Below are 13,654 nucleotides of genomic sequence, written 5' to 3' on the forward strand. Positions count from 1 at the left end.
CGTCATGGTAACCGATGATGTCACACTGGTCTGCAAAACATTGTGACGCAACTTCAACGCAGCAATACCTCTTTTGGAAACCAGTTACGAATTAAGAATTTACTTCAATATGTTTTTGCGTGTATGGAGGTGTAAGCACATGACAGACAATGGTATAGGGTCATGTTTTTTATTTGTGAAAAATACATTCTGCTCTTGCTGAGTGTAAATACTATTTAAAAAGATCCAATGATAATGTGTTCAGTACAAATAAGTAAAAGAAATCAATTGAAGTTTTCTTTCAATAATTTCAATGATTTTATTTTAACTGGGGGCCACCGCGAATTCCTACGACGTCACGCAAGCATTTTACGTTAACCAATCTAATGCAACGGTCTCGCTTGCAATTTATTTATTTAAGAATTGACCTAACAATATTTATTGTGTTTATGGAGGTATCAATCTGAAAAAACTTGTGTGCATACCATGCGTTAATCTGCGTATAAAACGTAAAGTGTGCATACCCCTCTAAGCACAAAAATACATTTTACAAGACAACAATAACAACTTCAAAGGCAGTCGATTAACACAAAGAGTAGACGATTCAAAATATGACACTGTACAGGGCAATAGTGCAACACAAGATATACCAACTCTATTATCTGCCAGTCATGAAACAAATCCGAGGGTGTGCGTGGCCTAATATTTGTTCAGTTTATGCAGAGTAAACTACATCTATTTTATGGTCTCTGATTATGGAGCTGACAAACAAAAATAATTTCATTTTTAGCTAAACGATAACATGGAATCACTTACAGTTTATATTTTGACAATTGAATAATGAAATGTACCATGACTACAACACTATTATAATCATTAGAGATATAAACACAATTGTAGAAGTGTTCCTCCGTACAGGTATGATGCAGGAGCTATTTGTTATTAAGTGACTCACCATAACGTTCAACAAAACAAACTTCATGACATCACAAACATCCTATATGGAACACCCTATCTACTATCTAATAAAGTAAACATTCTAGGACCACGGTGCAATGGACCACGTACCTAACATGCTACTGACTGGACCTGGGACGAGTCCAAATCTACAGCCCGGGTAACCAACCCGACCCGGGAACCCGCTGATGGTCTCAAGAGTTGGGAACTCATTAGTGTCATTAAACAATATATCAAGTGACCATCCACAGGTCCAGGTAGTCATGTGAGCACTTCAATAACAAGTAAACCATATCATATCTACTGAGAAAAGAGTGAAGTATTGGTATCTTTTGGACAGACTGGGATCAATACACGGGCTTTTAGCCTTCCCGGCCGACAACGTACTTACTAGAACACGGAGGCAATTTAATAAAGAGAACCAGGTTGCTAAACACATAATGTGATGTGTAATGATGCGGACATAATGTCTGTGGATACACCTTTGTATGATCATTCACATCCGAATCGGAAGAGTCCATTTTGAGTTGTTATTGTGAATTAACACCAGTGATAGTGATGATTGAAATCACGCTATTATTGATGTGACTTCATGAAGTTTACTTCGTGTAACTGACCTTCAATACAAACATACAGTGTGTCATGTCTATCGACATACAATCCATATGGATCACAGTCAATGTCCTGATGATCTGTGACATAATCCCCTGTCTCTGTCAGCCGTACCACATTGTTGCTGTCAGCAACCAGGATGTCTCCTGTTGGAGTAGTCGTAATACCAAAAGGGTCGAGTGCTCTGTCTCCAGTACGGGCGTATCTCCACACAACATCCCCCTCTGACGTCACACATGTCACAGACTGCTCACGTCTGTCAGACACGAGTATGTTACCCTTGTTGTTGACACACATGTCGGTGGGGGAGGCAAACAGTGTCTCATTGTTTTGTGTAGTGACTGACCTCAGCACGTGTCCTGCCATGTCCAGGATATCAACACAGTCGTCAGAACCTGCTGCTAGAGATGAAGGACTCAGGACAGCGAGACTGTAGTACCCGTTGCTTGTTTTGATGGTCGAGAGCAGCACAAGGTCGGGGGTCACTTCTACTTTTACAATCTGACTGGAGTCAGGGACAGCAACCATCACCTGGTTCTCCTTCAACTGTGTTACACCATGTGGAGAGTCGTCCAGGGTTAGTTTACTTTGGCATATCAAGTTGTTTCTAGTGTAGAAGGATTTCACACACTTGTTATTTAAGTCAGTGACTACAACTGTCCGTATGCCAACTACAACCAGGACTGTGACGTAACATAGACCAGGCTCCACCTCATCACCCGCCATCTTCACATCTATCACGTTAACTCGCACTGGAGACGTCAGACGTGTGCCCTGTTCCTGGTATGTGACGTCAATCTCCCCAAGGTGTAGGTCATCTAGGATGTGCTGGACGTTGTCAGTGTCAGGTGTGAACTTGATGTCATCTATTCTCCGTGTGTCTGCTGTGTCTGTGTCCCTGACATCCCCCAACTCTACAGCCCCCGGCTCGCAGGCCTGATACGCGTCATACAGGTCCATCTCGCAGTCCGATACCAAGGCCTGGTCAATGAACTCACAATGTTGTCTGTACATCTGCATCTCAATCTCTTCAAGTTTTACATCTGATTTAATTTGCTTAGTTTGTTTGTCTGTCATATCCTTGAATTCATTCATCAGCTGTTTTTCTTTCTGCTTGATGTTGGCTATGGCTCTCTTAACAGCAGATTTAATGTGATTTTCTACTGCTATTTTGTTTTTCTCAATTCCGCTAATTTTCTCGTCTGTTTTCTTAACAATTGTTTCTTTTCTATGTATTTTCTTTGATAACTGTTTAGCATGCCTTCTTAAATGGTATTTCAGGTTTGGCAACATTGACTGAATGGTAACGACAGACTCACATTTCCTATGGTAAACAACACAACATGTCTGACACACAGCTTTGTGGCAGTCTTTACACACAAGCTTTATAACCTCATCCTTGTGCTCCCTGCACATCACCTTACGCCTCCTCTTCACCTTGACCTCCCCTGAAAGGTCACAGATCTCATGGTCATGTGATGCAGGACTTGCACGATGTATCTTGACACATCTTTCGCAGAGGGACACTTGACACTGAGAACACCATGAGGCTCCCGGAGTTGTCTCCCCTAACTTCTCACACACTGAGCAACATAAAGCGGAACCTGTAAGTGGACATGTCTATAGTTATTTGACATATCATAACATTATTTATATAAATTAGAAGATTGAGAATCCAGATAAAATCACCCCCTCTCACCTATTTTCAATGCACGAATAGGGCGGTGGGTGTAGGCTTGGAGATAACGTGTTGGCTCGTCAGGCCCATTGGTTTGATGTGTGAAGCCCCATATTGGCATGATTAGCAGTGGCGTACAACTGAACTCATTCACCCAGTTATGTACATGTAGTTTCAACAGGTACAATTACACTTATTAGTGTACAGTTCTGATCACACGGGCGATGAGGAAGCCAAGAGGTATAAGGGTTAGCCAGGTTTGATTCCCCTCATGAGTAAAATGTGTGAAGTCCATTTGTTGTGTCTCCCGCAGTGATATTGCTGGAACATTGCTGAAGGCGGCAAAAGTACATACTCACTCACTCACTCACTCACTCACTCACTCACTCACTATCATCAACCTGAAACATTCTATCATTACACATTACCTTTTAATAAACTGCCAGTTGTAGATGTTTTCAGATAATAATATTTTCAAGTGCTTTATGGGTCATCTGATTATATAAGCATCATGTAAACCGATAATAATCAGCAGGTCAATTAGCATTGCCAGTGCACATGGTCCCGACGTCAAAATATATTGTAAATATGTCTATGCTGTGATTACAGTTGGAGTCATGTTTGTAACAAATGTATATTTTCTGGAGTCGTTTAGTGGAGTTAATTGGTATCATTGAACATACTGTTAACATCAATACTGTAATTATACTGCATGTTTAAACAAATAATGAGTACCCTTTAACATGCCTCATTACAAACATGATTCTTATTACTAGATTTCACTAGTTTGTGAAATGAATGTGTAGTTCATAATGTAATAAACCCATTACGGTACCTGTTTTGACAACGTCAGCTTGAGTGTCAATCAGCCCCTGTATAATGATGCTGGGTTTCATCTGCCCCGCCCACTCCTCCACTGATCGGCTGGGATGGGGGACATTGGTATCTTGTCGACAGCAGGGACAGGGGATCGTCTGGGACTGTACAGCATCTGGTCTGGTTTGGATGTATCCTGTGACACATTTTCTACAGAATGTGTGATCACACCTCAGTGTACAGGGGTCTGTGTACAGTTCCTGGCAGATCACACAGGTGAGGAATTCTGTAACTTTCTCAGCCCGCGACGTCGCCATCTGTAAAACATAAATAACTGTTCACTTTTCCAAGAAATAATTTCAGCTGAAGATGTTCCATTTTGTAATGGCGTTACATGTGTTTAGTTTGAGACAATAACATTTCTTGAGTGCGACTTCGGGCTAACCTTCCATATCAAGCTGACACGCGATGATATAACTGAAATACTGCATTAAGCGGCATAACACCAAACACAATCACCCCGTCAGTAACTTGTGTGCACCACTAAGTATGCTGAAACTCCTCTGTAAACCCATGTCGAAGGAGTCGTTTACATATCATTTCTTGTAACAAAAATGACCATATCGACCAATCCATAGTGCTCAGGAATAACAAATTCTACATAGCGTTACTTCATGTCAAACAAGGTGTTTCAGAAGCGTGTGTCTATGTAATTGTTTCTACTATTGTTTCAATAAAATATGTTCCTACATTATAGTTTCGTATGAATTCTGTCATAAGCACAAGATCGATCGTTGTTTCCACACAATACAAGATTCACCTTGAATAGATGAATCAAAACTGAATATATGAATGTATTGTGATCATGTGAGATTAGGATTGATGTGAACTTCACTGGTGTAGATGTGGAGGTAAACTGTCGTCATTGTTTGATATGCGCCTTTGTTTTAATATCAAAAGCTAACTCTAAAACAACCAACAATAGGGTCTTGTATTTATGACCTGTAATCCACCTCCGTCAACACCAACCAAGCCTTGCTTTACTGATAATAGACACGCCCCCTCACAGTCACAATACAAGGGAGGTAACTGTGAACGTTAGTATTCAGGACCAAGTCAACACATCTCTATTGTGTCATTTTTACACCTCGACGAATGACTTTGTTTACCTGAATGTCAAACATTTGTAAAACCCATAACAATAAAAGAAAGTTACATCAATATACAGTCCAGTTTGTGAAGCCCATTTATGGTGTCCCCCATCATGATATTGCTGAAATATTGCTAAAAGCAGCTTAAAACCATACTCACTCAATCAGTCCAGATATATTGTTGGTGGTAGGAAAAAAATCGGGGCCTTCAAGAAAAGGTTGAGATGGGTCTGCTTGCATTTTCGCATGTAATGCAAAAACCTGTGTTCTTGCAGTTGTGTTTGACATCAGAATCACAGGACCTGTCCCAGACGTGCAGTACTTGGAGACATTCCATGGAAGGATCTGGGCTACAGGTTGAGTTACTTAAGAAGAAGTCAAATTATACCATGTGACTTCATACACACATTCATGCACCATGTTCCGACTTATGTCTCTTGTAAAAGCTAGCACACCACAGTACTTATATATATATTAGTACTATATATATTTCCTGGGAGCCACTAGGCTGCTGGCAATATTTTTCTAGGTGCCCTTTCAAACTCTAAGAGCCACATTAAAATTTAAGGAACCACATTGATTTAGGCTTACAAAGAATTTTTCATTTGAGAACTTAAATAATAAGACAAGACAAAATTGAAAACATTCCAATTGTTACGATGTGTCTGAACAACAAACTTTGAAAACTTGTCATGAGTGAGTATGGTTTTACGCCGCTTATATTCCAGCAATATCACGGCGGGGGACACCAGAAATGGGCTTCACACATTGTTGAATTCCTTGATTCCACTATGCCAACCCACATCTGCAATAAACACCTTGTAGGACTGCTGGCAGTAATAGCCACAGTAGTGTTATTCATATCATCATCCTGTGATGGACAGTTTGACTCAGAGTTAGTTCTTGAAAATATGTGCAAGATTTTTTTATGATTTGAACATGCCACCATTTTGAAAGTAAACTGAGAAATGTGCATGTGACCAGAAAGACATAAACTTGTAGCATTACAGACGATAGCATCAGAGGCACGATAGGCTTTAATGTCGCTGTAGTGTGTGAGTGAGCATGGTTTTATGCCGTTTTAGCAATATTCCAGCAATATTACGGCGGGGGACACCAGAAATGGTCTTCACACATTGTACCAATGTGGGGAATTGAACCTGGGTCTTTGGCGTGACAAGCGAACGCTTCTACCGCTAGGCTGCTACTCCACCGCCCCTCGATATCACTGTGAGGAGTTACACTACCATTAATGTTGATATTGATCAGTTTCTTTCAATATGTGAAATATTTTAGTCCGCAATCAAGTTTTATAAATGGGAGCCACTGACAACCACACAATAAATTAATACAGGTGAACAGACAGGTAGATGAGTCCAGAATTACTACCCAGGTACCCGAATCCCCTCTTACCTGACCCTACCCAAGTATCCGACCCCCTATTTCCTGACCCTACCCAAGTATCCGACCCCCTATTACCTGACCCTACCCAAGTACCCGACCCCCTATTACCTGACCCTACCCAAGTACCCGACCCCCTATTACCTGACCCTACCCAAGAACCCAACCATCTATTACCTGGCCCTACCCGGGGACCCGATCTCCTATTACCTGACCAAACTCAAGTACCCGATCCCCTATTACCTAACCTTACCCAGGAACCTGCTGTTGTTTTCGAGTTGGGTTGGAAATTGTTTAATTGTTAATTGTATAAAAAGATCTAAACATGCATACACTGATGTTGACTAAAACCTACGAGGGGTGTTCATGAAAGATTTCCCCTGACCCACTTCCGATAGACCTAGTGGAATGAAACTTGGCATAGGTATTAGTCTTTCTCCACATAGGAACCACAACCCTCATTGTGCGTCTCAAACCAGGACTTGACTACAGAAATCAGTGTTTCATCATCTGTGAAACGTTTTCCCTTCAAAAATGACTTCACGGTTGGAAAGAGGAGGAAGTCAGATGGTGCAAGGTCAGGAGAGTAAGGAGGATGTGGAAAGATTTCATAGCCACAGGACCGCGCTTCTGTCTGGGCAACATGAGAGTTATGTACTGGAGCATTGTCTTGCAGGAGACGGACACCCTTGGTCAGCATGCAACGCCTCTTAAGCTTGAAAGCGTCCCGCAATTTCATGATAAGCTCCTGTAATTGTGGTACCCTTTGCCAAAATCCATCATCACTACTCCGTGCTGGTCCCAAAACACCGTGAGCATGACCTTGCCTGCAGAGGGTTGGACACGTGCCTTCTTTGGGGGTGGTGACTCTACATGCTTCCATTGCATCTACTGAACTTTAGTCTCAAGATCATAGTGATGGACCAATGTTTGATCCTGTGTGATAAGTCTGTTAAAAAAGTTTGCCTGTTTCTTTTGGCACATGTCCAAAAGATCCTTTGAGCAATTGACTCGTTCCTGCTTTTGAAAAGGTGTGAGCAACCTGGGAATCCATCGTGCAGACACCTTATCATGTTCAAATTGTCCTGGATGATTTTTTCCACAACCCCTACACTGATCTTGACATCTTGTGCTAACTGGCGAACAGTTATACGTCGGTCTGCCAAAATGGCGGCCTCCACTTGATGGATAGTGTCCTCATCAATGGCTGAATGGGGGCGAGCAGGAATGGCAGCTGTTTCCACAGATGTCCGACCACACTTGAACTGGCGATGCTAGTGTTTAACAACGTCATATGATGGGGCATCTTCCCCATAAGTTGCTTTCATTTCATCGAAAGTTTCTTTTGGTGTGCGACCTTTCAAATATAAAAACCTAATCACTGCTCTGTATTCTACTGGCTCCATTGTCACACCCTACTAGATCGTAACACCTGTAAAAGTGGTAAGATTAATAGTTCGGTGCTGCAAATTCAGACATAACCCATAGGTACATGTACCATTACACATGTGAAATTTAACCAAATATGATAACACTAAGTTGTTTAGGGGAAATCGTTAATGAACACACCTGTATATTTACTCAGACATATATAATTCAGAAGGAATATGTGTATTGTCAAAAAGAAATGCGATTTGCAGTGTAGCCATAGAGTTTTGTTGTTATTGTCATTGAACAATATATCACGTGATTAACCACCTATCCAGGTAATCTTGGACACCCGGATCCGTCACAGGACCAACCCCACCCGAGTACCCGACCCACCCCTCCCGAGTACCCGACCCAACCCTAATGGCTGACAATAATGTATGAGGGTGAGATTCTATTTAGAGTGAGTTAAAAAAAACATTAATGTCACACCGGCAATATTTCAGCCATATCGTGACGAGAAGTTATTATATATTATCAATAAATAAAAAACTGTCATCAATGGACAGTAAAATAACTAGAATATCACAGATTAATCGTTAAAAATAGCAAACAACCATACAAAATTATCACGAAATGTCACAATACAACATAAAAATGAGCTATAGATCACTAGCAAATAAAAAGATAGGCCACCAAGCCTTGTGAATGTGTGTTGTTTTTTGTCTGGGGGAAGGGTTGTCAGTATTAGATCAGATCATCGACAGTGTTTCCGTTGGGAATATTCAGTTAAATCTGCATTCGTCATTTTCGAATTATCGAGTTGATGCATGTTGAGGTTAGTTGGTGTCCTTGCACTATAACTAAAGACTGTTCTGTACAACTTAACCCGAATTATCACATGAAGCAACAAACACTCCTAAATCTCACCAGTCTTGATTCGCCTCCACTGGATACCGGCCTCAGTAAGGATCGAACATAAGATCCTGAGTATCGCCTACCTATGTATTAAGGGCTCAGCTCCATCATACCTATCAAGTTTGGTGAGAGAACATGTACCATCTAGATACCCCAGATCGACCAGCGTCTGAATGCTCACCATACCACCAACATGTGACCACAGACGCTGTTCCTCCACATTTGCTTCTCACTGGAACAATCAACCTCTCACCATCAAATACTTGTTCAATCAAACTACGTATTTTTGTAAGTATTGTTTTTGAAAAAAAAATATCAGTCACACGAAAACCATTACACCAGACTCAGTTGTTCACGGTTTAATCGTATGTAACAACAAATATAACTGTATGCATGTTCCTCATATCGAATAATTAATTGGATTTCGAACAGCTCATCACATATCAATTTGTGTATCACTTTCCTTTTTGGATTGCCCTGTGGATTTATAATTATGAACACAAGTCTTCTCCCTTTCTCGAAATATAAAATGTCATGTTAGAAGGATGTACGTTGAAGTTTCTGTCAGTTTTCAAATAAATATTTAAATTCAAATTAGAGTTCTTTTCTGTAAGAGGGAATTGGGCTTTACTTTGTCTTGATCATAGTTAGATTTTAGAAGTTGGAAATATGCACGAGAGAAAAATGACAACTTGTAAATAATATTCGATATTTGTAATGGGCAAACAAGAACCTTTATCACCTCGCCCCTTGAGTCAACTTCAGCCTTGCAATCAGTTTAGTTAAAGTCTCACTAGGACATTATTAATGCCAGCTTCATTCACTCCCGAGTGACTCGTAAACTTGAAATTCGGAAAGTAATGCCAGTACGGTGATGAGACATGTTCATAACCCCTCATCAGTCTATAAATAGAAATGTTTTCGCAAGCGTGTGGTAACGATTAAAGGTCAAGATCTATCAATGTGAAAACGACGTCGACGAAAGCTTGTGAACACAATATCATTATATGGATGTATTAATTTGAGAACGTTCTCAGAGTCCTCAATACAATGAATACTTTACATGTATGTCAATGATTGGTAATACAGAGAATGTTTCAATGATAAATTTTACAATTAACAATTAAAACAAGCACGAGGCAGGTTGTAACGGACTGTAGTAAGACAGTGAGAGTGAAACCCCGTTAATCCAGGTGTCACCATCTGCGGGGGTGGTGGGGAGGGGATCTCCAATGATCTACAGAATTGTAACCACTTACTATCCAAACAAGGGCATCTGTTTCTAAAATGTGATTCATAGCCGCTGAGGTGAGGTCGCGTCCAAGCTTATTGCACTCATATAGCGATGTGTGCGCGCGCGTGTGTGTGTGTGTGTGTGTGTGCGCGTGTGTGCGTGCGTGCGTGCGTGCGTGCGTGCGTGCGTGTGTGTGTGTGTGTGTGCGTGTGTGTGTGTGTGTGTGTGTGTGTGTGTGTGTGTGTGTGTGTGTGTGTGTGTGTGTGTGTGTGTGTGTGTGTGTGTGTGTGTATACTCACACACAGTATGCTGACTCCGAGCCGACCAGTCCTTGTTTTAGCCTCTTAATGCAGAGTGTCGGCCGGGAATCGAACCCCAGACGCTCCACCACTAGAACACGGAGGAGGACACATAGCCGCTGAGCAAAACATCAACAAAGAGTCTTTTTCCTTATATTCTCTGTGTATTACAATGTCTGTTTATTCAATGTTTGCAAATGCCAAGTGACCAACATATTATGGTGTAAGGCTAAGGTCACTTTGTGTAACGGGGCTCAGGTACACACAGAAGAGTTTACGAGACCTGCACTGTGTCACCCGTTTATATCTTGAGAGATAGTGATGCTGTGGCCTATGACAGTATTGTGCATGTGGTTGCCAGCTGTGTCCTGTGTCATGTCATACTTGGTATCATGATCCCATTAACGTGCGAATGGTCAGCGAGCAGGTACAACTTTTAATCTCCATACATCGATTCAATATCTGCTTCATCTGTAACCTATAGACGAAAGTTTCTTCCCGATATGTGGATAATCATGTCGACAAACATGGCTGTAAATCACCGTATGATACATGGGACAGTTCACTCAAACACTATATTCATAAGCGGTTTCTGAAGCTGAGTGAGATCAGGTTGAAAAATTGAACATCATTGATCGAGATTATTGTAAGAATGATATGACAGGGTGACAAGATTACCCTCGTGTGATTCCGAATCGTAAATATCAAATATGAGGAATGTGTTGTATGCTCGTTACAGGGTCGAACAATTCAACTTTTATTCTATAAATTTTGATATTTATGATACGGAAACACACTTATGTATTATTCTCTACATGTGATTTGTTGTGTTTGTTGTTGAACGCCGCACTCGGAACTATTCCAGTTATATGACGGCGATCTGTAAATTATCGCGTCTGGACCAAACAAGGTTGTGACTGACATCTAGGTAATTAGGACACGATGACATGATACAATACGACAAGCATTGATTGCCGAAGACCCATTCTAACCCGGATCTTCATGGGGAACACATACAGTATATGCATGTGTTAGCTATACATTATATACTGGTACAAATCAACTTCTTATACAGGATTTTTTAATGCGAGGTCCTTTTTGTGAAAATATTTTGCATAAATGTTAAAGCGTCCAATGTTGGCATGATAGATTGCGTTTAACTGACAGGTTGTTGTATGAAGGCAGTACATATACTGGTGTATAGATGTGAAAAAAGGATAATGCACCATTCCTACAGCTTTATGCGATATTGATAAAAACTGTTCATGTATTAAATACAACAAAGGAAGATACGAGTATCAGGGTCTGGTCGTGAAATGGGTGTTTCTAACGGGAAGAGATACGATAACGAATATTTACAAAAGACACTTGCAATTACCTTGCCAGTTCTCCTTTGAGCATTGTAATGTCAAGAGCCTATCAACAGTGAAAGTACAGCCGCAGTTCTGTGTACACAGTAGGACCAGAGTTCACTCTCTACAACTATCTAGCGGGGGTTACCGTATCGCCTCATCCATTCATGGTATAGAAACAGTTGGTCTATATGTCTCTACTGAAGGCTGCGGGTCGACCAGTTAGAAAATGACTTACACTTCTTGATCTCTGGTTGGCTATAAATAATGAAATATATATTTTATCTCTTATCTCTTCCTAAATCATTTACCTCCAAAAAAATATACTTTTGGCGGTGCTAGAAAAATATCGACCAATATTAAATATTAACGAATGTTTACTAATAATATGTTAGGTAATGATTTGGATATTATGGAATTATTCCGTGTTATGTCCAGTGCCAACACCAAACCTACCTCTCAGTTGCCCCCTGTCCTGGGTTGATATGATATCTTTCCAGTCACAAGATCAGTGTACGCCCGACCATGTGATCTACTTGTGTAACTCAGAATACTGATGTTATCTATGAGATAGGCCTTCACTTTAGAAGATAAACAGAAAGCAGACAAATAGTGCAGACTCCTTTTCAAGAAGCTTTGAGTATCTCTGAAGCATTTTTGGTGGAAGTAGTTAACTTTCTAAGCCGAATTTCCAAAGTAAACACACCGTGTTTATGCTCCTCGTTGCACGATGTATATCTTTCAACTGAGTCTTATGGTAGCGTTGACCTGGTACGTTGGATCAACACTGTGTTGTCAAAATGTTGCAGTAAAGTTAAACGTCCTTTCGTAGATTTAAAAACGAAAATGCGTCGAGTACGTTTCTTGGGTAGGTACATGAGCGGTGCAAGAATATATGCTGTTCACTTTCACTGTGTTACTTCGCGTCTCATACAGAGATACCTTTCGTTGATATGTTACTGGCCTTCGTCGAATTAAGATCGTATTAAAATTCAATTGATCTTATTTCAGTAATGTTTCAGATAATATTTAAAGATATCAAAGCAAACAGAGAAATCCTTGTCATACGGGCTATATCCCGAATAACTGAATAACCTTGACCTTGTCCACAACGCTGCCAAGTTCACGTGCACAGCGAAATACATTCGCTACACTTTAATATCAGTATGGACATATCTGAGATGTGCCTGCAATGCTAATCATCAGCAATCTGCGTATCGCGAAGTGTCTGCGTACAAGAATCACGCCACGAAAGAGAAATAACAATCCGGGAATGGTGACTGGAACAAGCATGAATTGCAAATTGTTCCAATAGATATTTTCACTGTTTACTTTAGCATGGGAAAATGCGTTTATATCCTGAAACATCAGCATGGCATGTTTCCTGATAGACGAAGCCCGTCGAAGGCTGACCATGATGTGAGGTTTCAAATTTGTTTTTGAACATAGTAAACACGTAAATTAGTCATTCGAACTATTTAGGCTCTTATTTTTACAAGTCGTCACTTCTTTAACCTTTCTTGATTATCATGAGTTCGTTTTCGTCTACATATACAGTGATTCTCTTGTGCAGGATTAAAACACTGTCACAATCAGTTTTCTAAAACACACTCTTATGACATATCTTATAGACCCTGGACTTGATCATAACTTTGTTATAAATGAAGCTAGAAGGATGTGACTTTCTGACTTTAAAAGGGCAACAATACTCCAACTTTCTGATGCGACGTTAAATTTAAACTCACTTACTCAGCAAATTCCAATAAGCAAGTCAAACAAGTCGATTATAGTCCATTATATGGAAACTCTGAATCTACAAAGAAAAAGCCATCAACTTTTCAATACTTTCAACATTGTCCTTTAAATTTGTCCTGCACTAGACAACGTTA

The 13,654-nt window shown here is 40.5% G+C and overlaps 1 protein-coding gene across 1 annotated transcript in view; it reads right to left on the reverse strand.

Annotated features, from left to right (window-relative positions):
- Nucleotides 1-762: 762 nt before the first annotated feature.
- The window catches only part of LOC124132486 (tripartite motif-containing protein 2-like), a 77,253-nt gene continuing 64,361 nt past the window's right edge, over nt 763-13,654 (reverse strand). Inside the window, exons 2-3 of the mRNA XM_048392599.1 lie at nt 4,062-4,359; nt 763-3,152 (exon numbers count right to left, since the gene is read on the reverse strand). Coding sequence (XP_048248556.1) covers nt 1,513-3,152; nt 4,062-4,359 — 1,938 coding nt within the window. The 3' untranslated portion in view covers nt 763-1,512. The remainder of the gene's footprint in view (nt 3,153-4,061; nt 4,360-13,654) is intronic.

The sequence above is a fragment of the Haliotis rufescens genome, unplaced genomic scaffold (assembly GCF_023055435.1).
Source record: "Haliotis rufescens isolate VD_foot unplaced genomic scaffold, xgHalRufe1.0.p SCAF_11, whole genome shotgun sequence".
In the NCBI taxonomy this organism is placed as follows: Eukaryota; Metazoa; Mollusca; class Gastropoda; order Lepetellida; family Haliotidae; genus Haliotis; species Haliotis rufescens.